The sequence below is a fragment of the Schistocerca cancellata genome, chromosome 6, assembly GCF_023864275.1.
Source record: "Schistocerca cancellata isolate TAMUIC-IGC-003103 chromosome 6, iqSchCanc2.1, whole genome shotgun sequence".
Lineage (NCBI taxonomy): Eukaryota > Metazoa > Arthropoda > Insecta > Orthoptera > Acrididae > Schistocerca > Schistocerca cancellata.
Genome location: NC_064631.1, coordinates 263,976,097 through 264,003,104, shown reverse-complemented (window position 1 = coordinate 264,003,104; position 27,008 = coordinate 263,976,097). Strand labels below are relative to the sequence as shown.

Below are 27,008 nucleotides of genomic sequence, written 5' to 3'. Positions count from 1 at the left end.
CATCCCCCCCTCCTCCCCAGAAAAAAAAACTCGTTGGCTCTATCCCCATCTCTCTCTCACTCATACACACGCGGTATAAACATCATAAACAGAAGTTACTCTCGAACGTATACTTCGTTAGGTTGGCAAAAAATAGATAAACATACCCAAGAAGATGAAACACGTAATGGAGTCGCAATATTTACGCTGAGAAAAGCAATTTACGACGAAATAGTTGTATCGAGTGACAATAGAACAATAGTCCACCACAAAAAAGAGTGAGAAACATGGTGAAGAGTGTGTGGAAGGCGAGAACACAAGATGTGTTTATATGGCAGTGATAAAAGTGGTAGTGCGACCTCCAGACCAGATGTGAGGAAACGCAAATTACCAAATCGTAAGTAATTACATTTTTTTACAAAAACTCGCGAAGTAAACAGTTTGATAATCTATAACTAACAAAACTGTATCGTTACAGATCCCACTGACGATGCCTTAGAACAGAAGAAGGCGAAACGCGTATGGGATAAATAAAATAAAGTAACTAGCAGCAAGAAAAAGCAGTTTTATTTACAAAACAAGTATTTATATGCTTGCTTCGTAGGATGGCCACACAAACAAACTTGTTATTATCATGCTTAACATTACATCCAAACTGGACTTTTTTTTTTAAGTTTGTGACAAAAACTGGTTGAAATGGCTCTGGCCACTATGGGACTTAACTTCTGAGGTCATCAGTCCCCTAGAACTTAGAACTTCTTAAACCTAACTAACCTAAGAACATCACACACATTCATGCCCGATGCAGGATTCGAACCTGCGACCGCAGCGGTCGCGCGGTTCCAGACTGTAGCGCCTAGAACCGCTCGGCCACTCTGGCCGGCTAAGTTTGTGACAATTTTCATTTGTTGAGCTGCTGTAGGTGTCTACAGCTTTATCTCTACATGAGCTACATCAATTTTAACGAATGGAGGTCGTGTAGTGCCGTTTACGACTGGCGCAGAGCGGGCGGCGGCAGAAACTGCGGAAAATCGGCCGGACGTGTGAGATCCGGAAGTCACGCTTCAGGTGGGGCGGATGGCGACCGCGTCGCCGCCCACACAGGATCTGCTGCTACAGCTGTAACGGGGGGCCCTGCACGTCTGTCAGTCTACGCCATGCGGACAACGAGACACGCGGCAAACCGGCTGCCCGTCCTACTGCTGCTGTGGGCTGCCTCCGGAGTGGGCACAGCACTGGCGGAGCGCGGCAAACCGCCCTGCAGGGCCGACGACGTCGTGGTCTTCTACACGGCTAAAGCACCGCCTCTGACCTGCTTCATCGACATTGACTGCGATGCGACTAACGGCACGGAAGCGGGTTTCAGACTCGGAGCTCGGTTGATGAGAGGCTCTCCCTACCAGCTGGCCAGTTACGTGTGCAACTTTGAAGAAAGCGATAACTTAAACAGTAGTGCATTATTTCGGGAGAGTATACCAGAATTTCAGACAGTCTTCGAGCAGCCGTACTGGATAAGCGAGGAGCACGTGCGAATCTTCATTGGAAGCTCAGTTATTTGTCTGTTCGATTCGGATTTACCGGATGATTTTTTCCACCTTATCGTGCAGCGGCCGCATGAAGACGCGCCGTTTGAGTGTCGAGTCCGTGACCTTGACAACACTCTCTACCTCAGGTTTCACGGTTACCCGATCGTCATTTGTGAGTTCGAACAGAGAAGAGTCTTCTCTCCGTCGACTTACAGATTCAAGCTGCCACAAATTGTGGGAGAGCCGTTTTCTTGCGCTTTTCTGGCCTACGATGAGGTGAACCTGGAGGTCGTGGGCACGGAGCAGCAGCTGCACCACACACTGATTCGGGGGTTCCCCGGACGGAAGACCAGCGGCCGGCCGTGGTTCAACTGCTCTCCCAGGGAGGCCTCCGATAAGGAACCTGATTTCGAGATACGAATTTCTGCAGGTGACTTCTACAACTGCCGTTTTCTGGATCCTGACGAGGATACCACAGAAACTGCTGCGTAAGTATAAGTGTGAAGTCATCATCACTTGGTTTTGAAGCTGTGACATTATCATTTGTTTCGAAAGCAGTAATAGTAGTGGTGCTTGGAGATTAAATTATGGAAATTAAGGTACACCTATTAAGCATACCCACTTTTTTTGCCCAAACACACACAGAAACATGGCACTTTCTTTTACTGAGTCATGCTCATAAGTTCAATTCTTCGTAGTCCAAAACTTGACAAAGGCACACAATTTGGTTGTTGCTATGTCGCTGCACAACAACCAAACTGTGTGCCTTTGTCAAGTTTTGGAATTTGAACTTCTAATTGTAATTTACTAAAAGAATGCGTGGTGTTTCTGTGTGTGATTCTACAACGGACGAGAATGCAGATGAGGATAGACGCCACGAAAATGGCTATGTGACGTTACAGAATAGTGAAAACACTGTATTTTTCTTTTATTCCTGCCCTGTGCCAACCTCCGCATCTCTGCATTCTAATGTGGTCTTACACTAAATAATAATCTGGAGACAAAGCCAGAAAAAAAAGATATAATAATAATGTCTTGTAACTAGGGCCTCCCGTCGGGTAGACCGTTCGCCGGGTCAAGTCTTTCGATTTGATGCCACTTCGGCGACTTGCGCGTCGATGGGGATGAAATGATGATGAGTAGGACAACACAACACCCAGTCTCCGAGCGGAGAAAATCTCCGACCCAGTCAGGAATCGAACCCGGGCCCGTAGGATTGACATTCTGTCGCGCTGACCACTCAGCTACCGGAGACAGTCAAAAAAAATGATGATGGGGCAAAGGTGCTGAAGCCTGAATGAGATTTTCACTCTGCAGCGGAGTGTGCGCTGATATGAAATTTGCTGGAAGATTAAAACTGTGTGCCGGACCGAGACTCGAACTCGTGATGTTCGCTTTTCGCGGGTAAGTGCACTACCATCTGAGCTACCCAAGCACGACTAACGCCGCGTCCTCACAGCTTTACTTCTGCCAGTACCTCGTCTGCTACTTTCGAAACTTCAAAGACGCTCTCCTGCGAACCTTGCTGAAGTAGCACTCCTTGAAGAAAGGATATGTGGAGACACGGCTTAGCCACAGCCTGGGATATGTTTCCAGAATGAGATTTTCACTCTGTCGCACACAGTTTTAATTTGCCAGGAAGTTTCATATCAGCGCACACTCTGCTGCAGAGTGAAAATCTCATTCGGGAAACATACCCCAGGCTGTGGCTAAGCCATGTCTCCGCAATATCTTTTCTTCCAGGAGTTCTACTTCTGCAAGGTTCGCAGGAGAGCTTGTGTAAAGATTCGAAAGTAGGAGACGAGGCACTGGCGAAAGTAAACCTGTGAGGCGGGGCCGTGAGTCGTGCTTGGGTAGCTCAGATGGTAGAGCACTTGCCCGCGAAAGGCAAAGGCCGCGAGTCTCGGTCCGATACAGTTTTAATCTGCCAGGAAGTTTCGTGCTGAAAGCTATTTGAACATATAAAACTATTAATAAGCAGACTTGAATGACCATATTAAGCTTGAACGCTTCCGTGGCCAGTGTCAACTTGGAAATAATCCTTTTGACCATTACGACATTTTGATACTGCAACCACAATTAAAACGATGTTTCAGCCCTCTTTGCAGCGGTTTTCTTTAGTCCTGCTAAACTGCTAGATTGTCTTCCTTGTGTGCCGTCCCTTTTCAGTTGTCACGTGAACATACCACGTCACACTCTTTAACGTCATTGCGTTGTTCTAACTGAAGATAAAGGTTGTGTTCCACTAGCATCTGACACGAAGACAAAAGCAAATGAGCAGCTTTTACCCCCAGGGGCAGCGTTGTCTTGCAACAGTACGGCGATGCGTCACGGTGGTTGCTTCTGTCCGTTGCTGGGAAACATAAAAAACATGTCGCAAATTGGTGGATCGGTCTCAATTAAGCTGGTGTTGGGTTATTACTGATTCGGTGTGTAACGTTTCGAAAATCCGATAACGGGTGGCGTGAAAGTACGGGGAGGCAGCTGGGAAATTTAAATTGTTAGCCGAATATCGTCCAGCCATTTGTAGAACAAACACCAACGACTAACCACCATACTAAGACAAGTGAAATTCGTTTTATTGTTTCAGAAACACATCAGAATTTCTAGTAACATCATGAACAAAGGTTGATACGATCGCCGATGAGCAATATTTAGTAGACCGGAAATAGTCTTAAATACGATGTGGACTTGCTTGCAGAGCTGTTGTATCTTTGAGTGATGGTGTTACGGATGTGATAAGTTTGCGAGCTGACTAAGGACTTGTTTACCGCATCCCTCTCATCATAAAACGGTGCGTTGCAGTTAGAGATGCGCTCAACCAAAACTTCGGTTCGATAGTTTTGGTACACAACATAAATGACGTAATTACTTAGCAAACGGTAGGATTACCGGTAGGACTGTTAGATAACGAAACATAAATGATTGTGTAAGAGAGAAAATGGGAGCCGAAGACTTCCCTTTTTTTGTTGATAGTTTTGCACGTAACTAGAACCGCACATCGTTCAGTGTTAGTCCATTGTACATAATACATATTCAAATAATACAAATTGCATTTTATAAGCAATAAAAACGTTGGCTTTTAGGCAGCGAAAGCAGTTACCTTTCGTGCAAATATAGTTTACATGCACAAACATAAAAGTATGTATGATCGTTGTTGTTATTTCGTAGTAGAACGTTCTTTATCATGATCAAAGGCAAGAGTTCCTGTTATTATTGGTAAATGGGGAAGTTGTTTACGAATAACAAAAACAAGTTTTACATTATTTCGGTGAATCACTGATGCTATCTGTGACATAGTTTTGTTTTACGTTTCTTTTATTTTTGTTGAGGAAAGTGCATTTTTTAGCGCTCTTTGAGAAATCTGTATTGTTTTCTTTATTTTTACTACAACGTCCATTTCACATTACAAATCAACTATTTTCGAATAAAACATGAATTACATATTGACGATTTCAGTTTTTCTACAAATGCTGTTTATTATTAAGTAACAGGCAGAAGGATAACCATGCACAACAGAAATGTTACGTAGGTTTCCCGGCCTTTCAGATATCCTCACTCACTTTCCAAACGGTTCACCACCTCCGATTTTTAAAGGAATCAAGTAAGACAATGGTCGCATATGTAAAGAAAGTAATTGTTATGAGCCAACGCCCGATAGATATGCAACACACCCAACATACAGGCAATGTGACTGTGACCTTAACTGACCAAGACTACTAGGGAAACTACCATAGTCTGCTATAATTTACTGAGGTCTTGAGAAACCTACGTTAGTTTTACAACTCTAGTTGTAGTCAATAGGTCTGCACTGCATCGAGGAGTGTTCCCTTAGCCGTTTATCCGCTCCTTTGTGACGTATACTATTATAGTAAAAAAAGGAAAAGAAAGTAACTGTTTACAGTTACTTTTAGACGGCCGGTGTGGCCGTGCGGTTCTAGGCGCTTCAGTCTGGAACCGCGTGGCCGCTAAGGTCGCAGGTTCGAATCCTGCCTCGGGCATGGATGTGTGTGATGTTCTTAGGTTAGTTAGGTTTAAGTAGTTCTAAGTTCTAGGGGACTGATGACCACAGATGTTAAGTCCCATAGTCTTCAGAACCATTTGAACCATTTTTTTGAACAGTTACTTTTGCTTTATTTGCTTCTTCCACATCGTGCCCAAAAAGGTAAACTTTTGAGGTGGGGCAAAGGGGCTACAAATTCGGTTTACTTGGAATAGAATTTACATTTTGGCAACTTAGAGACTATTTTTAATTTGTTTCTGGGGAGATATTTTATACACGTATGCCGTGTGCGTGCGTGTGTGTGTGTGTGTGTGTGTGTGTGTGTATGTGTGTCGTGGATGCGAAGGCTTTCATTTGTTTATACGTAGAATTGTGGCATTATTTAACCTGGAATTGTTTTAACGGGCCACAGTGGTGAAGGAACTACCTTAAGGAATCAATGTTAAAATGGGCATATTCGGGTACACTTTCTGAAGAAACTGGTAGAGGTAAAGACCCGGAATCTTTGCAGACCACAGATGAAACACCATCTTCAAATAGCATAGAAGTTACTTACTGTATTTTATATATGTCATATGTAACTCTATTTTTGTTTTAAAAGAGAACAATTACAGCTCTTTTAAACACCTTGAAACTTGTAAATTTGTTTTTGGTGCCACAACAAGTCCCATTTTTATCTGTTTAATTATTGTTTTAATAACAAAAGATACTGAGAGGTTGATGTCTTTATCAGCATCAGTTTTTGAGAAAGAGTAGCAGATTATCAAAAACTGCAGTTTTGAGAATAACTATATTAAAGTCTTACAGATAAGAAATTAATGTACGTAAGCACACAGATACACTTCTAAAACATACCAGGCTGTCTTGACTCCTTGGCACCACTTTCTGTAAAAATTTCAGCCTAAAAGATATCGTCCATGTCGATGCTTTTCAGTTCCCTTTCAGTATTGATACTATCCCTTCTTCCAAAGAGCCTTAACACAACAGCATTGAAGCACATCACTTCATCATGAACACCAAACGTCAGCGTTTCTTTTCCAGTTTTTGTAGCCTTGCCCAAATAACAGAATTCAAAGATTCAGAGTCTGAGCTTTACCATGGCGACCCTTTTGAAGAGCTACTGTTGACTAAAGTCCCTGAAAATTGGTTTGACAGCGACTAGGAAGGTTTCCAGAATTGAATGCTTATGAATTTGGTTGGAATTTATAGCTGGATTGTCGAATTTGCACCAGATGTCGGGTCCCTGTGGGCAGAGGTGATGAGGGTTCTCACTCGTTGAAATTTTATGAAAGAAAATAGCCCAGATAGCTCTTCTCAGCAGTTCTGGATACTGTCTATTCCAACCTTTGTCAGGCCATCTTTACCACCAACATATTTCCCCTATTTACCTTTCGAATTCGTGATCCTATTCTTTTCTGTACATGCCTTACACACTCCAGTTTATTAATTTTGACTGTAGGCCCACATAGTTTCTATTCTAGGATTTTATGATAAGCCTTACTGTTCCCATTCCCAAGAGAGCCTGTATACAGGATACATCTTGATGTCTAGACCTTCTGAAAATCGAAACAACACCAGTCATTCTCATACCTGCAATGGAATCATTACTTTTTTTTTTTTTTTTTTTTTTTTTTTGCACACACGCTGCACAGTGGGATTTTTGCTACAGATGACACAGAACTTATTAAATATTTCAATACCCAGAACCCTTATAGTATGAAAATAAATGGCTCGCAATGCTATTTGTGGATGTAAGTCTACGTTTCTGATAGCTGCCATCAAAACCTCAGGTTGGATTTTGGGTCATTCAACTGAACATCTTTTGCTGCTGTGCAACACAAATTGTTGAATCGTTTACTTCAGAAGGTCCCTATGTGCCCCTGACATGGTTTTGAGAAATGTAAAAAAAAACTATTTCAATAATTTACACGGCATTTTCATAATTGTACACTGTGACGATGTGAGAGATCCACTATGAACAATCATTCTGACTTATTATGTACTGAGATATTGTGTCCGTTTATTGACAAGAGCTGAATATTTCTCCTGAACATAAGGTTTTTCTGAAATAAGTGAGAAAGAAAAATATTAAAACCTTTACATCACACAAACAAATTGTTCAATGAACATGTAAGTAAATGCTAGAGACAATGTTTAAAGAATTGACAAAATTTGTTCTTGAAACCAAACATTTTAGTAATATTGAAAATCACAGATCTTCGGTGTCCAGTGCTCCTGCAGCAGTTAGCCACTGACAAATAACACTCCAGAATTCCAGGACGTGTTCGTCCTACACTATGAAAGCAGTCAGCTTCCTTACATCTATCATCTTCTTTGCGTTCATAGAAATGCAGTCTCCTGAGTAGGCCCGAACAGGTGGGAAGTTGACGCTGGATCGAGAAATTTAAGGTAGTCCTAATCTGAATTTGTAGATATTTAAACCATTGATCATACCGCAGGCTATTACAGTCCCAAACACCTCATCACTGAAAATAAAACGATGAAATGTTGACACACTGAATGCTACTTTCAAGTCTGTTCGTGAAGTAACTGTCTCTAGTGAATGAGTTGTCCTTCTGTAAAGTCTAGTCCATCCCGACTTGAAGTCTACGATATCATCCGCTGAGATAACCTTTACAGAGAATTGTCGAATTGCTTTCGATGATATGATCAGTTCAACTTAATTCATAATGGTATACACTCTATCAGTTCATAGCAGTGATCTCGTGATTGTACCAAAAGATCTACTAGACGGTAAGAAAGAGTGTCCCCCCCCCTGACAGGAAACAATGCCTCTATTTTCTGAAATTATCCGGTATCCACAAAAGCTAATCACATTCTTGTTAAACAGGGTTTTTTGTTTTCCCCTAGGTAGTTACCGCAAAACAGATAAATAATTTTTATGTCCTTGGGGATCCAAATGGTGACTTAGTGATACAAGAAAGTGCACACATCGTTAGGACCTTTGTGGGTGACACCTTCGTGATAAAGGTAACGAAATGCCGTTTTGTCTTTCAAATTGTGAATGCTGAAAACATTAACCGTTAGCTGCCGGGGATAAAATAGTTCTTGAACAGGCATTCTTCGGAAATAAAGATTCTGCATGAAATCAAAGCTCAGACTCAAAATATGTTTTTCTTTGGATAGCCTTTCATTCACATTCAAAGCAGAATAAAATTTCTTGGTCCTTCTCTTGCGCAACATTAAATCACAAACCGCAGTCGGTCGAGATGCCTCATTCAAACTTTTGCTTTTAATTTTCACATTAATTACTCACAGCACGCATCTGCCACTGGTCTGGCGAAATGAAGGTAAAAATCGTGGTCAGGTATGTTCACATAGTATTCGTATTTGATCGGAGAAAGAGGATTCACTTCTTCGAAAAGCTCTGAAGTCAGCACTTACGTGAAGCTAAGCTTTACCAGCATAATCAGACTCTTTCGTCGGAAATGATAATGTGTTCATGAACTTCGGCAATTTCAAATTCTGATACTGATTTACGGCTCTTTGACTTTTCTCGTTCATCTGTAGTGCTTTTAGCAAGTGGAAGGAGCAGCATTATTCTTCTCACTTTATTCGCCAACTCCAAATAAGCTTAGAAGTACTTGTCTGCATATTTGGATACGATTTGTTCCCATCATCCGATGATATTTTAAAGAACTTGCCTTTTGACTTTTTCTTCCCTTCATCTACGTCGTTACTTTTTCTGCCTGTATTAGGCTCTGAAGTATCTTGTTCATATTTACTATTAAGATCCAGAAAACCTGTGATGAATTAATAACTGACCCCATCTTGGCTAATGGATTCAAAGCACTTATAACTGTATGTACAAGGCTGTCTGACAGATTTTGCTGGTATTAGCTTACTTCAGTAATTGGTGTACTCCAATTGCTTTCGTTCAGTAGTTTTTATTACATTTCGTTCGTACTGCTATGGATAACATACACCTTTCCTCCTAATTTTCTAATGGATAGGTTCCACTTTACAATCCAATAACTCATATTGATAGAACATAAGATACTATGAGGACAAAGTGCCACATATTACTGCTTGCTCTTCAACAATGACTTGAAACAAACCATAGATGCATTTTTTATGTCGTTCTCCCACCTTTTCTGAGAATTAAAGTGTCTCGATAAAGTACATGGAGTTATTGTTCAGAATTGTCGAGAGCTCTTTTGAAATCAAGTAGAATTTCTCCTCTGTGTACTTCGGCTATTTGATAATACGTGGAGGTCCTTCGCACACTCAGCGATGAGCCGACCATTAAAGAACACGGAAATGTACATAGCGCAAAACGACGTAAGAGTGGACCTACGACCCTTCTGAAATAAGCGATTCAGTTGCTGTACTGGAGTCAATGTTGAGAAAGTGGTCATGGCACTTAATTACCATGTATCACGAAAAAATTAATAACTCTGGACCTATTCATCAAATTGGAATGAAACATAGCATTTTGTAACCATATACTATAGTGGATTTAACAAGACTTTTAAAAATTTTGAATTTTTCTTTTCAGCCTGTTTGCGACTGCGCTTCGTTAAGTACAGGGAAATCTCATCAATTTTTAAAGCTGTGCTGTACAATGTTGCAGTTTTCTCTCGGGGAGTTTGGTCCGTGAGAGGACTTTCCAGAGTGAACGCCTTTTTTCATTGTGTTGTGAAATATCAGCGATGGCAGCTGTTGAGAGATGTATCTCTCAGTATCACCTAGCTGTCGGCGTTCAGTCAATGTATAATCAGCTTAGAGTGGTTGACTTACGGAAAAGCGTGAGTGGAAGTAGGAATGTCCAGCTGCGGACTACTAAGCCCTATGTATTGTACTGAGCTGGAGCTGAAAGGACTGGCGGCTGTAAGTCCATATCTACCTAGGATGCGGCTAGCGTAAGGAGGTGACTCACTCAAGCACATATTGGCGACGTAAATGAAACAGATAAACTTGAGATTTCATAGACATGGAAATTCCACTGAGGTACACTGAAAACGAAAACACGCTATGGCATGAAAAATTACGAACGTCATTATTTTACGCCACCTTCATTTACGTAAAAGTAAGAATCGAGCAGAATTCTTGCGTAAATACGTAGATACGAGTATTCTTCTAAGCCAAGGAAATCGTACAAACGTAATAAACGATTTTTTTATCGGTCCTCTGACTGGTTTGATGCGGCCCGCCACGAATTCATCTCATGTGCCAACCTTTTCATTTCAAGGTAGCAGTTGCAACCTACGTCCTCAATTATTTGCTGAGTGTATGAGAAGGAAACGTAGTAGGTGAATATGGATTGGGGCTAAGAAATGAAAGAGGAAGCCGCCTGGTAGAATTCTGCACAGAGCACAACTTAATCATTGCTAACACTTGGTTTAAGAATCATGATAGAAGGTGGTATACATGGATGAACCCTGGAGATACTAAAAGGTATCAGATAGATTATACACTCCTGGAAATGGAAAATAGAACACATTGACACCGGTGTGTCAGACCCACCATACTTGCTCCGGACACTGCGAGAGGGCTGTACAAGCAATGATCACACGCACGGCACAGCGGACACACCAGGAATCGCGGTGTTGGCCGTTGAATGGCGCTAGCTGCGCAGCATTTGTGCACCGCCGCCGTCAGTGTCAGCCAGTTTGCCGTGGCATACGGAGCTCCATCGCAGTCTTTAACACTGATAGCAAGCCGAGACAGCGTGGACGTGAACCGTATGTGCAGTTGACGGACTTCGAGCGAGGGCGTATAGTGGGCATGCGGGAGGCCGGGTGGACGTACCGCCGAATTGCTCAACACGTGGGGCGTGAGGTCTCCACAGTACATCGATGTTGTCGCCAGTGGTCGGCGGAAGGTGCACGTGCCCGTCGACCTGGGACCGGACCGCAGCGACGCACGGATGCACGCCAAGACCGTAGGATACTACGCAGTGCCGTAGGGGACCGCACCGCCACTTCCCAGCAAATTAGGGACACTGTTGCTCCTGGGGTATCGGAGAGGACCATTTGCAACCGTCTCCATGAAGCTGGGCTACGGTCCCGCACACCGTTAGGCCGTCTTCCGCTCACGCCCCAACATCGTGCAGCCCGCCTCCAGTGGTGTCGCGACAGGCGTGAATGGAGGGACGAATAGAGACGTGTCGTCTTCAGCGATGAGAGTCGCTTCTGCCTTGGTGCCAATGATGGTCGTATGCGTGTTTGGCGCCGTGCAGGTGAGCGCCACAATCAGGACTGCATACGACCGAGGCACACAGGGCCAACACCCGGCTTCATGGTGTGGGGAGCGATCTCCTACACTGGCCGTACACCACTGGTGATCGTCGAGGGGACACTGAATAGTGCACGGTACATCCAAACCGTCATCGAACCTATCGTTCTACCATTCCTAGACCGGCAAGGGAACTTGCTGTTCCAACAGGACAATGCACGTCCGCATGTATCCCGTGCCACCCAACGTGCTCTAGAAGGTGTAAGTCAACTACCCTGGCCAGCAAGATCTCCGGATCTGTCCCCCATTGAGCATGTTTGGGACTGGATGAAGCGTCGTCTCACGCGGTCTGCAAGTCCAGCACGAATGCTGGTCCAACTGAGGCGCCAGGTGGAAATGGCATGGCAAGCCGTTCCACAGGACTACATCCAGCATCTCTACGATCGTCTCCATGGGAGAATTTCAGCCTGCATTGCTGCGAAAGGTGGATATACACTGTACTAGTGCCGATATTGTGCATGCTCTGTTGCCTGTGTCTATGTGCCTGTGGTTCTGTCAGTGTGATCATGTGGTGTATCTGACCCCAGGAATGTGTCAATAAAATTTCCCCTTCCTGGGAGAATGAATTCACGGTGTTCTTATTTCAATTTCCAGGAGTGTATAATGGTAAGACAGAGATTTAGGAACCAGGTTTTAAATTGTAAGACATTTCCAGGGGCAGATGTGGACTCTGACCACAATCTATTGGTTATGAGCTGTAGATTAAAACTGAAGAAACTTCAAAGAGGTGGGAATTTAAGGAGATGAGACCTGGATAAACTGAAAGAACTAGAGGTTGTACAGAGTTTCAGGGAGAGCATAAGGGAACAATTGACAGGAATGGGGGAAAGAAATACAGTAGAAGAAGAATGGGTAGCTTTGAGGGATGAAGTAGTGAAGGCAGCAGAGGACCAAGTAGGTAAAAAGACGAGGGTTAGTAGAAATCCTTGGGTAACAGAAGAAATATTGAATTTAATTGATGAAAGGAGAAAATATAAAAATGCAGTAAATGAAGCAGGCAAAAAGGAATACAAACGTCTCAAAAATGAGATCGACAGGAAGTGCAAAATGGCTAAGCAGGGATGACTAGAGGTCAAATGTAAGGATGTAGAGGCTTATCTCACTAGGGGTAAGATAGATACAGGAAAATTAAAGAGACCTTTGGAGATAAGAGGACCACTTGTATGAACATCAAGAGCTCAGATGGAAACCCAGTTCTAAGCAAAGAAGAGAAAGCAAAAAGGTGGAAGGAGTATATAGAGGTTCTATACAAGGGCGATGTACTTGAGGACAATATTATGGAAATGGAAGAGGATGTAGATGAAGATGAAATGGGAGATACGATACTGCGTGAAGAGTTTGACAGAGCACTGAAGGACCTGAGCCGAAACAAGGCCCCCGGAGTAGACAACATTCCATTGGAACTACTGACGGCCTTGGGAGAGCCAGTCCTGACAAAACTCTACCATCTGGTGAGCAAGATGTATGAAACAGGCGAAATACCCTCAGACTTCCAGAAGACTATAATAATTCCAATCGCAAAGAAAGCAGGTGTTGACAGATGTGAAAATTACCGAACAATCAGTTTAATAAGCCGCAGCTGCAAAATACTAACACGAATTCTTTACAGACGAATGGAAAAACTAGTAGAAGCCGACCTCGGGGAAGATCAGTTTGGATTCCGTAGAAATACTGGAACACGTGAGGCAATACTGACCTTACGACTTATCTTAGAAGAAAGATTAAGGAAAGGCAAACCTACGTTTCTAGCATTTGTAGACTTAGAGAAAGCTTTTGACAATGTTGACTGGAATACTCTCTTTCAAATTATAAAGGTGGCAGGTGTAAAATACAGGGAGCGAAAGGCTATTTACAATTTGTACACAAACCAGATGGCAGTTATAAGAGTCGAGGGACATGAAACGGAAGCAGTGGTTGGGAAGGGAGTAAGACAGGGTTGTAACCTCTCCCCGATGTTATTCAATCTGTATATTGAGCAAGCAGTAAAGGAAACAAAAGAAAAATTCGGAGTAGGTATTAAAATCCATGGAGAAGAAATAAAAATTTTGAGGTTTGCCGATGACATTGTAATTCTGTCAGAGACAGCAAAGGACTTGGAAGAGCAGTTGAACGGAATGGACGGTGTCTTGAAGGGAGGATATAAGATGAACATCAACAAAAGCAAAACAAGGATAATGGAATGTACTCGAATTAAGTCGGATGTTGCTGAGGGAATTACATTAGGAAATGAGACACTTAAAGTAGTAAAAGAGTTTTGCTATTTGGGGAGCAAAATAACTGATGATGGTCGAAGTAGAGAGGATATAAAATGTAGACTGTCAATGGCAAGGAAAGCGTTTCTGAAGAAGAGAAATTTGTTAACATCGAGTATAGATTTAAGTGTCAGGAAGTCATTTCTGAAAGAATTTGTATGAAGTGTAGCCCTGTATGGAAGTGAAACATGGACGGTAAATAGTTTGGACAAGAAGAGAATAGAAGCTTTCGAAATGTGGTGCTACAGAAGAATGCTGAAGATTAGATGGGTAGATCACATAGCTAATGAGGAAGTATTGAATAGGATTGGGGAGAAGAGAAGTTTGTGGCACAACTTGACCAGAAGAAGGGATCGGTTGGTAGGACATGTTCTGAGGCATCAAGGGATCACGAATTTAGTATTGGAGGGCAGCGTGGAGGGTAAAAATCGTAGGGGGAGACCAGGAGATGGATACACTAAGCAGATTCAGAAGGATGTAGGTTGCAGTAGGTACTGGGAGCTGAAGAAGCTTGCACAGGATAGAGTAGCATGGAGAGCTGCATCAAACGAGTCTCAGGACTGAAGACCACAACAACAACAACAATTTCTCTGGTTTTTCCCCTCTACAGTTTCCTCCAGTATCATGATGGTACTGAACTCGCGTCCTGTCACCCTGCTCTTTCTTCTTGTCAGTGTTTTGCATATGTTCCCACATTCGGTGATTCTGCGGAGAACCTCTTCATTCCTTATCAGTTCACCTGATTTTCTCATTCATCTGCAGCACCACATATCAAATGCTTCGATTCTCTTCTATTCCTGTTTTCAAACTGTCCGTGATTCGTTACCGTATAATACTGTGCTACAAACGTACATTCTCAGAAATTTCTTCCTGATATTAAGGCCTATCTTTAACAGCAGTAGGCTTATCTTAGCCATGGATGCCCTCTTCTCCTACACTAGTTTGCTTTTTACGTCCTTCTTGCTTCGTCCGTAGTGGATTATTTTGCTTCCTTAACTTCGCCTAGTTCATGATCACCAATTATTATGTTGAGATTCTTGAAATTCTTATTTCTACTACTTCTCATTACTTTAGTCTTCCGTATTCTGTAATCATTAGACTGTTCATGTCATTCAACATATCCTGTAATACGTTACTTTCACTGAGGGAGCACTGTCATTGGCGAATCTTATCATTGATATCCTTCCACCTTTAATGTTAATTCCACTTTTGAATCTTCCTTTTATGCCCGTCATCGTTCCTTCGACATATAGATTGAGCAGGAGGGGTGAAAGACTACTTTCCTGTCTTACAACCTTTTTAATCCGAGTACTTCATTGTTGCTCTTCCACTTTTATTGTTCCCTCTTGGTTCTCGTACATATTGTATATTATCCATCTTTCCTTGTATCTCATCCCCATTTTCCAAGGATTTCGAATCTCTTGAACCATTTGACACTGTCGAAGGTTTTTTCCACGTTCCTATGAGCGTGTCTTGATTTTTCGTTAAACTTCCTTCCATTATCAACCGCAACGCCAGCCAGCACTGCCTCTCTGGTGTCTTCATCCTTCACAATGCCAAACTGATCGTCATCTAACAAATCCTCAATTTTCTTTTCCCTCCTTCTGTACATTATTCTTGTCTGCGGCTTTTATGAGTGAGGTGTTAAGCCGATTATACGACAGTTTTCGCACCTATCTGCCGTTGGTAACTTCAGAATTGGATGACATTTGTTTTGGAAGTCTGATAGTACGTCGCCATTTCATGGATAGAACAGTTATTTGGTTGCAATTCCCCCCAATGACTTCAGAAATTCTGATGGAATGGTATTTGTCCTTTCTACCCCTACGTCGTCCAGAGCTCTTTAGCTCTTTTAAATTCTGCTGGATACTCTACGTCTTTCTTATCGACTTAAGTTTCTTCTTCTGTCAAGTCATCAGACAAGTTCTCCTGCTCATAGAGGCCTGTAGTGTACTCTTTCTACCTATCCTCTCTCTATTCTTCGAAGAACAATGGATTTTTCGTTGTACTCTTAATGTTACCAACTTTGCTTTTAATTTCACCGAAGTTTTTTTTTATTTTTCTGTATTCTGAATCGGTTCTTCACTTCCTATAAGATGTAACTTATTTAAATTGTCCTATGAGCTCAAAAGTTGTAAATTTTATGCTAGAAGCGAGACAGTAAAAAGAGGTGCCCAATGACAGGCCACATACCTGGAAAGACACAGGATAGAAGGGTTGAACGAGAGTTGTTTCGAGATGAAAAAGGACACTCCGTTCTGGAAGACCGTGAAGTTCGTGCTGGGAGATGGACGAGTGGCGACTGGTGTGAGGACAGTGCAGACAATTGTTCATCTTAAAAGGGAACCCCTCCTACCCATCATCACCGATTTTGTCCAGATTTCTGGTATATGCAGCACTTGGCCATAAATGAAAGTCACAGAAGTAGAAACTTCAGGTGGCCATGCATTTAGAAAAAAGTAACATTTCTGGCCTTGGTCGGGCGAGGCTCAAATGGATTCTGAGCACTATGGGACTTAACTTCTGAGGTCATCAGCCCCCCAGAACTTAGAACTACTTAAACTTAACCAACCTAAGGAGATCACACATATCCATGCCCGAGGCAAGATTCGAACCTGCGACCGTAGCGGTCGCGCGGTTCCAAACTGTAGCGGGTCGGGCGAGGCATGAAGCATTAACGTTAGTTTCCAAGCGCCTGTCAGCGCAGTGAAAAGGGTACAGTTCCAGTCCGTACGCGAAAACTGTCTTTACTTTCAATTTTTACGTTACTTACACAAGAAATGAACCGAAATAATGTTCAGAACATTGTATTTATTAATAGCTTCATAAAAAGCATGAAAATGAAAGGCAAATTAAAATTTGGGATTGAAAATAAATCTGACAGAAGGAATTCTAAGGCGTGCACGAGAACTTCGTATGTAATTTTTAGATACTTTTGTTATTATACAGACGATGATTTACACTTATTCTGGCTATATTCATCGTAAAAGCCGGGGAAGTAGTAATTTTCTCGCAATTTTGTTAACTTTACAAATACCGAATTTTTACAACTAGTGTCTTTTTACAGTTTGTATAGGAAAACAAACTTGATTTACCTCCATAAAACTGTTTCTCTCATCGCACAGTTTCGCAGTAAATGAAGTCAAAAGTATCTTTTGGCCAAATATTGCCAAGGGTGGCTGGTGACGTACAGTGAAATGTATTTTGATGCAGTCTTCTCGGGATGTGATTTCATTTTCTCTCCCGATGAGATAAGAGCAGTTTTTAAGCTTGTCGATGAAATTATTTACATGACGATAAAAACAGGCATCGCAGAGTTGCATTAGCTGCCGAGGGCTGTCCGAAGGTCAAAATGAACCGAACGCAATACGATCTCTTAAAAGAGATATTATATATATATATATATATATATATATATATATATATATATATATATCCTGTCTTGGAAAGATAATTGCGCATTCCTCGTTGACGCTGTAAGTGCAATCTTTTCTTGGAAATTTGTTTGCAATTCAAAATTATTCTTTGCTTTTGCTTTGCATGCCTTTTACTAAAATACTGATAAATGAAAGATATTCAGCATTATTTCGGTTTATTTGCAGTCTAAGTAATGTAAAAATTAAAAGTAAAAGAAGCCCTCCCCCATACGGATACGACCGAACAAACTTGGGATTATCGTTCTGTATTCTTATCGCTTTGCTAACCACTGCCATAAAACTACGGTAACATAAATGGCTAATGCCCCACCCGACCCGTGTCGAAAATTCTGTATTTTGCTAAACGCTTGGCCATTTACATATCTCACTTCTGACACTTCTGTTTCTGGTCAGGACAAGCATATACCATAAATATGGACGAAATGGGTGATGACGGGTAGGCGCGGTCCCCTTGTTAGTTTCTGGGCGGTATACAGCCGCCTTACCAAAAGCTACAATTTTGTAACGGAAGTACCGGACTCTGATATTTTCGTGAAGCATTTTATGTTGTGAACTGTAACGTCTCCGTCAGATGACGTGCTAAAAATAGTGATTGTTATGACCAGACGCAACTACTAGGTTGGTGGCATTTTAGTTTTGCATGCTTTTTTTCATGGTATTCCGGTTGATATCGGTTCATTTACGGACTGTCATTTTTATTTGTAGTTCACTATCGCTATTTCAGTTTATATATTGTCATTTTCTCATTTGGAGATAGTCATGCTGTGGACGCCGAACAATGGAATGCCAAGTGGAAAAACTGGAATATTTCCAAAATATTCTTCTGTCTGACAAGGGGAAGGCCTCAGACACGGCCAACCGATTCGGCTCAAATTTGGCAGGTCGCTTGTGTACAACCTAAAACGAAGGAACCTAAGATATTTTGGGTCAACATCCCCGTGTTTTTGAGAAGATCACACCTAAAGGTTATCACGAACAATCGAATCAAAATTGGCGGGATCGATAGATAATTGTAAACAGAGCTTTTTTCATCATCAGATATTAAGCCACAGCTGCAAAATACTAACACGAATTCTTACAGACGAATGGAAAAACTAGTAGAAGCCGACCTCGGGGAAGATCAGTTTGGATTCCGTAGAAATATTGGAACACGTGAGGCAATACTGACCTTACGACTTATCTTAGAAGAAAGATTAAGGAAAGGCAAACCTACGTTTCTAGCATTTGTAGACCTAGAGAAAGCTTTTGACAATGTTGACTGGAATACTCTCTTTCAAATTATAAAGGTGGCAGGGGTAAAATACAGGGAGCGAAAGGCTATTTACAATTTGTACACAAACCAGATGGCAGTTATAAGAGTCGAGGGACATGAAACGGAAGCAGTGGTTGGGAAGGGAGTAAGACAGGTTTGTAGCCTCTCCCCGATGTTATTCAATCTGTATTTTGAGCAAGCAGTAAAAGAAACAAAAGAAAAAGTCGGAGTAGGTATTAAAATACATGGAGAAGAAATAAAAACTTTGAGGTTCGCCGATGACATTGTAATTCTGTCAGAGACAGCAAAGGACTTGGAAGAGCAGTTGAACGGAATGGATGGTGTCTTGAAGGGAGGATATAAGATGAACATCAACAAAAGCAAAACGAGGATAATGGAATGTAGTCGAATTAAGTCGGGTGATGTTGAGGGTATTAGATTAGGAAATGAGACACTTAAAGTAGTAAAGGAGTTTTGCTATTTGGGGAGCAAAATAACTGATGATGGTCGAAGTAGAGAGGATATAAAATGTAGACTGGCAATGGCAAGGAAAGCGTTTCTGGAGAAGAGAAATTTGTTAACAACGAGTATAGATTTAAGTGTCAGGAAGTCATTTCTGAAAGTATTTGTATGGAGTGTAGCCATGTATGGAAGTGAAACATGGACGGTAAATAGTTTGGAGTAGAAGAGAATAGAAGTTTTTGAAATGTGGTGCTACAGAAGAATGCTGAAGATTAGATGGGTAGATCACATAGCTAATGAGGAAGTATTGAATAGGATTGGGGAGAAGAGAAGTTTGTGGCACAACTTGACAAGAAGAAGGGACCGGTTGGTAGGACATGTTCTGAGGCATCAAGGGATCACGAATTTAGTATTGGAGGGCAGCGTGGAGGGTAAAAATCGTAGGGGGAGACCAAGAGATGAATACACTAAACAGATTCAGAAGGATGTAGGTTGCAGTAGGTACTGGGAAATGAAGAAGCTTGCACAGGGTAGAGTAGCACGGAGAGCTGCATCAAACCAGTCTCAGGACTGAAGACCACAAACAAAAAAACAAAAAAAATGGGGTCCGAAAACGCATACTTTTCCAGGAATCGAGATAAGAAACTTTTACAACCGCCACTTCTGTAGTCACTTGGTAAACTCTTTTCGCCGATAGCACCGGTAGCGCAGTAGCCAAGGTAACTGACTCGGACTCCTAGTGGACTTTCTTCTTTTCGTTTGTATTTTTCCGTTTTTGTTGTTTACTATCCCAAGAGGTTTGAGAAATTTATTTGCCTACCTTGTTATTATCTTTCCTTATTGATTTACTTACCTTATTAACCCTCCTACGCATGTCAATTGAGATATGGAAAAATACAAACGAAAATAAGAACACCCGCGAGGTTTCTTCGAGATTCGAACCCGGGTTCTCCGATTCCCAGCCAGTTACCTTGGCCGTTGCGCTACCGGTGCTGTCGGCGAAACGTTTACCATGTGGCTACAGAAGCAGCAGTTGTAAAAGTTTCTTACCTCGATTTCTGGAAAAGTATGCGTTTTCGGACCCCATACCTGATGATGAAAAATGCTCTACTTACAATTATCTATCGATCCCGCCAATTTTGAGTCGGTTGCTCGTTATAACCTTTAGGGGTGATTCTCTCAAAAACGCGGGGGTGTTGACCCAAAATATCTTAGGTTCCTTCGTTTTAGGTTGTACACAAGCGACCTGCCAAATTTGAGCCGAATCGGTTGGCCGTGTCTGAGGCCTTCCCCTTGTGAGGTCAATAGAGGGGTGACATCAGCGGAGACAGCCAGAAACATTTGCTCCGTGTATGGGGATAATACGGCAACGGCCCTGCCGCAGTGGTAAGAGCGGTTCCCGCCAGATAACCGAAGTTAAGCTCTGTCGGGCTGGGCTAGCATTTGAATGGGTGACTATCCGGTCTGCCGAGCGCTGTTGGCAAGCGGGGTGCGCTCAGCCCTTGTGAGGCACACTGAGGAGCTGCTGGACTGAGAAGTAGCGGCTCCGGTCCCGAAAACTGACATACGGCCGGGAGAGCAGTGTGCTGACCTCATGCCCCCCCCCCCCCCCCACCACATCCGAATCCAGTGACGTATGTGGGCTGAGGATGACACGGAGGCCGGTCGGAGCTGTTGGGCCTTCATGGCCTGTTCGAGAGGAGTTTTTATGGGGAAAATACCACGGGGCATCGCACGGCAAGGAAATGGTTTTCTCGTTTTAAAGTGGATCGCTCTGACACTAGTGATTCTCCACGGTAATCCACAATGATCCAAGTCAGTGCACTCAATAACTGGGAAATGTGATGAACTGTGATCATCCCACCATCGTGCGACATTTGCATGCAATGGGGAAATGGTGTGTGTGGGCACCGCGTCCTCTGACCCAAAAAATCAGCAGGTGGCCATGTGTGTCTCAGCTTGCTCGTCATCAGTTGACTCGTGAATTAAACCGGCCATTCCTATCCTGTATCGTTTCTGGTGACGAGAAATGGTAACTTCATGATAACATCAGAAAAAACAAGGAAAGGTTGATTGCAACGGAGAAGCAACTCCCCGTACCAAGCATCCTCGAAAGATAATGTTATGCATCTGGTGGGACAGCAACGGTGTGGTGTAATACGAATTGCTTCCCCGAGGTGTAACCATCACTGCTGGCATTTATTATCAACAACTGAGACGTCTCGCAGACACAGTCCAAGAACGACGAGCTGGACGACTGGATGAAGTGATGCTACTCCACGATAACTCCCGCCCGCATTCTGGTAGACTGACAAAAAACGCTATACAGGAGTTGGATTGGGAAGTCATTCCGCACCCACCTTATTCACTTGATCTTGTGCCCCCAGATTTTCACCTTATCCGATCTCTATCGAGTAACCTTCAAGGAATTTCCTTTCCGGATGAAAATGTGCTCCGAACGTGGCTCGACGAGTTATTCGCCTCTGTAAGAGTTACCGTAGCGTTGGCAGTAATATGTATTTGTTCAAACTTGTGGGAAAACGCTACGAACTAATGCACCAACCCAGTAAAATCACCCAAAACAGTGGCTTCTTCGAGTGCTCTACAAGATTGTTCATTTTTAACTACAACAGATGAAATATTAGTTCACTTTATTATATAAATGAATAAAAGGTTTACATAACTTCGACACAGCGTTTGTGCTTGATAATTTCCTTACTGTCATTGACTATAAAGCATCCCATGTGGCACTGAGTAATAAACTGTTCTGTTAAGGTACAATGTTCGAAATTTAAAACAGCATAAGTTCATCTACAACTTTAACTGTCAGTGTTTCAGGCGATGATGACGTATAGCTGAGATCTTGGGTAGAGCAGAACTCTTCTATGCTCGACACTATACTGACCTCAGTACGAGGGCATCGCAGTGCTGGGGGAGAGGATTGTCCCATACGTCGTTGCGGATAGCAGCCAACCCTCACTAATGTCCGTGGTATCGATTCGCATTGCCGACTCGCGTGGCATCGCTATCTCTGGACGATAGCACCTTAACAAGTCAGCACATGAACTTTGTCTTTAATTTACTGCAATATTTGTGAAGCACTGTCATCGACTGCTAACTGCCGTTGTTATCGCAACAGTTTTCGGCCTCAGAAAGACTTATTATCTTTAATAAACATTTTTATTTCAAAATATGAACTACAGTGTATCGTAGTTTAACCTTTCGGATTGGCGCACTATAACATTAGTACTGGCATAGGGAGTTGGAAACACCCCACGGTTTAAGAGGCTAAATAACGCTATAGCGCAAAAACTAAATGTTGTGTTGCTATTATATTGAAGTATAAACTTTTCCAAAGTTTTATACGCTTTTTTGGCATTGGTAGTAATAATCTAAACATTAACACTATATGTAGCAATAAAAAATTATAAACATTTCTTTCTTTTCGTGTCACATTGATGAACATCTATTGGTTCAAATGGTTCAAATGGCTGTAAGCACTTTGGGACTTAACATCTGAGGTCATCAGTCCCCTTGAACTTAGAACTACTTAAACCTAACTAACCTAAGAACATCACACACATCCATGCCCGAGGTAGGATTCGAACCTGCGACCGTGGCGGTCACTCGGTTCCAGACTGAAGCGCCTAGAAGCGCTCGGCCACAACGGCCGGCGATTGGTATCTATTCGTTCTCTCAAGGTTCAGTGTTTTCTACATTATTTTACGTTTCATTTCTAAACATGAACACGTTGTTTATAGAAATAATCATTAGATACTGTAACTATATGACTTAGACATGTCTTTTGTACATTTCACACTGAAACTTGTTTCCATGTCTTCACTTCTTGGGCAGTTGTACATCTTCCCTTCTTATTTCTTTCATCGTCCATATTTCTGTTTGGAAGCCCCGGTCTTTAAACTGAAGTTCCTTGTTTTACATCGTCTTGTCTTTTCATCTTGTCCACTTTTTGTTTGACAAACTTGGGTAGGAATGTGCTTGTTGCTCTCTGGTACATTAGTGGATGTATAAAGTGAACTACTAGTTTACATAGGAACAATCTTCTGGCCATGGTCTCATTATGTCTGTTAAATATTGAGTATGTATCAAACAGAAATATCCAAAATACCGAAAACTATTACCCAGACCTGTTTCTTTTTTCTTGAAGTGTCGAATGTGGCGCACATTTCATCTATTGTATCGACTCCTGTTTTTGTGAAATTGTACATTGTGATAATCTCAGGTTAGTTTTTCTCACGTGCGCTGTCATCTATTTTATTATTGAAGTGCGTAGATAGAAGAAGTATCACGTTCTTGTTCTTTTTTGACACATACTAGACTACTAACAAATCCCTTCGAAATCCAAATAAACTACTGTTTACTTCACGTTTCATCACCTTCACAAATTCAGGAGGAAGTTCAGTTTTATTTTATGTAAGTTACAACTCAAGTAAGCTTCAGCAGCTCTTTAGACAAGCTGCACCAATTGTCTGCCGTTATATTACGGCCAGTCCACTCAGCTGTCTTGTCCGGGCAAATTACCACATCTTCCGGCGCGTTTATAACTTTGTATAACCCATCTGGCTGTTTTGTTTTCGGAAGTATATATCCATGATACTGGCGTACCAAGTCCTGACTTCGCAGAACATTAGTATTTTAAGACAATAGTTAGATTGATTGCTTCTAACGGAAAATACACTTTCCTTTGAAAGTGACTAATTGTTCATCCATGTAGTACATTCAGAAACTGAGTAGTTTTGCTACTGCTCGCCTGGAGTAGACAAAATATTTCTCTAGTAAGTGCAAATCTATCTACTTTCTTCCTCTCTTGCGTGCTTAGTTACTTAGTTTCACGTTCCATATCATCAAAACTTGTGGGTCTGAACAGGAACTGATACCGGTACAAACTCATCGTAGCGCGAAATAACTCAGTTCCTAAATCACTTGCGTCCCACAGGTGTTTTAAGTTCGTTTTTCAAGAGCGGTAAAAGCCACTCAAAATAAATAATCCAAGAAACACCTTAATTTCAGCCGCATGTGTCTCTTTGGTTACCGTTTCCTGGCAGATTTCCCCGATTTGTTTCTTATGAACACATTAGCATATCTACATATTTTTTCGAATATACCTTCATAAAAACACAAAAGGAAGCACTCAAAGACCGATTTCGCAATTCTGGTTGTAATTCTCACAACTGATAGATGATTAATAATATTTTAAGGTATTGTCCTTACGTTTCTTTCTGGAGGTTTATTCACCTATTTCGTTGATTCTCCTTCTCCCTAGTGCAAATTTTTATTTCCAAAACAAATTCAATGGTCATCACCATCAGTCTACGTACCCGAAGTTACAGCTGCTTCATGCAATGTCTGTATTCGTCTTTCGTCTCCCTAGTGCAGATTGCGTTGTTACCATATGGTGACAAAAATCAAACTGCCTTCAAGATCTTTATTTCGTTTGGAAATCAGTTACAGTAGCAATACTAGACAACTCTGGGTTCACTTAATATAAAGTGAAATTCTACAACAACGAAATGTGACTGTCAGCACTACACTCTGAGGAAAGCCATTTGCAACAGCAGTTGAAACGTTGCATAGTTTTAAATACGTACAGACAGTGCGTTCACATAGCCAGTAATATTGACATTTAAGAAAGTTTAGAATTTAAAGGAACCTATACCACTGTTACTAGAATCAAAATGCAACAAATCCTTTGAAACAGTTGGTTATATTACCATGGTATCACTAAATGTATGATCTCTAATTATGAAAAATGTCGAAAACCTAAGGATTTATGTCATTTACCGAGAAAAATATTATGTTTAACTTTTCTCTATATTCCTGCCTTCACTATAAGTCCATAGTTTAATCTCTCAATTCGTATGTTGCAGCAAACGTTTCTTCGGGTGGTAAGGAGCGGCCAGCATATCCCATTCTGCGTCAAAAAAATAACAGATCCTTGTATTATATCCATGTACACCGAAATCAGAACATTAAAGTAGCTTTCATTCATTTACGTATCAAAACTCTTGTCTCAACGAACAACATCTACCCATACGAGTATGTTGATGCGACGGCATGTGGCAGATATGGGGTAAGTCAATTATGTATCACAGCGTTTCACAATCGTAAAATGGAGATCTCCATGGTTAATCCCGCATTTCTCTAAATGTTAGCTACAATTTCTACAAGACTTTCTAGTTTTGAAAGGTGTTTCAGAAAGTACTGCCTTGTTAACCGTCTACAGATTCCTGTAAACTGCCGAAAACTCATCTGGCTTATATACTGATACACTATTAAAGAAAAATAATGTATTTCGATATAGGTAATGGTACAAACTATTCCATACTGAAGCACATTTTATTTATTTAATTATTTATTTATTTAACCTCATCTGTTATGGACCATGAGACCCTCTCTTACATCGGACCAGGGTTTAACACAGACAGTAGCTTTTTTACGTCATAGTTATCTAAGAATTAACAATTTTAATAAGACAAAAAGTATTGAAATGATATGAGTGTCTATAGTGACAATTTGATTAAACAATACTGACTATGAACTAAGGAAATTAATTCTGACAGTGCTTCTATTACTGCTGCTGCTGCCACTAATAATAACAATAGTAATAATAACAGTAATAATAACAATAATAGCAATAATGATAGTGGCAGGTATAAAAAGAACCTACACGTGTACAAAATAGATGTTTTCTGATATATCGAGTTCCAGGGAAAGGAAATTTAAGGTACTGCACCAGCTAAGAATACTGTGAAATGAAGAAGATATGGTTGGAAAGAAGTACTATGTACAAGAGTAACGAGTGCGTACAGACACAATGGTAATTATGGTAGTAGATGACTATTTTAATTTGAATTTTACGTGTACTGGCTTTCCAGGCAAGACATACTACATATAATTTCGTATGGAAAGTATCATATAAATGTTTGCTATATTAGCAACGATATGCGGAGTCAGCTGTCTGGTATGAATAAATCTGGACTTTGCCAAAGGGAACACGCATCCATACTGTCGCTGGAGCAGTGTTGAGGAGCTCAGCAATACCAAAGCGAGAGGACTTCGAATAGAAAGTTACACGTCATTACGACAGGCGAAGCAACTTTATTGAATGTTTCACTACACTTGATGGCGACTCGGATACGGACAGTGTTTTTCAACATAGTCAGCAGGTCTCTGCAAACAATAGTCCGAAAGCTCTCCCAACGGTTCGACGAGAGAAAGCCGCTCCTCGGCCACGGAGCCATTCGAGAAATGCTGTGTGAAAGTCCTTATCGTCTGAAAATCTGCGATTGTTGAAAATCGATTGTTCGATTACCTGGACATTGTCGAGTGAGGTCGATTTCGATGACATTCCTCCTCGGTCAGTATCAGACACGTCTGCGCGGCCTCGGTCACATTCTTCGCACCATTTCACTATGGCTGAATGAGACATTGCATCTGGTCAATGAATAACCAGAATTTCAGGTTGAATCTATATGAAATTTAGACGTTTTATCCACAAAAATCGGACTGCCCCCCGTGCTTCAGCTTTGGAGTAAGTCTTCAGTTACTACGAGAATTTACTCGCACATTGTGATACACATGTTATCGGTACTGCAGAAGACTATGTAGGCGGATAACCCAGAATATGTACTCCCTTCTGACGATGCGACAGTCTCATTGCGAAATGGTGTTAGCATGGAACGATATGTGTAACTTATTTTGGAAGTCCCTCTCTCTACATGCTAGCGCTTCCTCTAGCTGTGGTGTCGTACTGGCCTTCACTTTGAAAGGGATCTTTTATTTTCGCATTCCCTTTCTTAATTTTATCCTTCCCTGAAT

General features: G+C 41.7%; 1 protein-coding gene across 1 annotated transcript; it reads left to right on the top strand.

Annotated features, from left to right (window-relative positions):
* Positions 1-1,108: 1,108 nt before the first annotated feature.
* Positions 1,109-25,178, top strand: LOC126191213 (uncharacterized). The gene is made up of 2 exons (XM_049932013.1): positions 1,109-1,993; positions 25,058-25,178. Exons 1-2 carry the CDS (start codon positions 1,137-1,139, stop codon positions 25,077-25,079), a joined length of 879 nt encoding a protein of 292 aa, XP_049787970.1. The 5' UTR covers positions 1,109-1,136; the 3' UTR covers positions 25,080-25,178.
* The last annotated feature ends 1,830 nt before the right edge of the window (positions 25,179-27,008 follow it).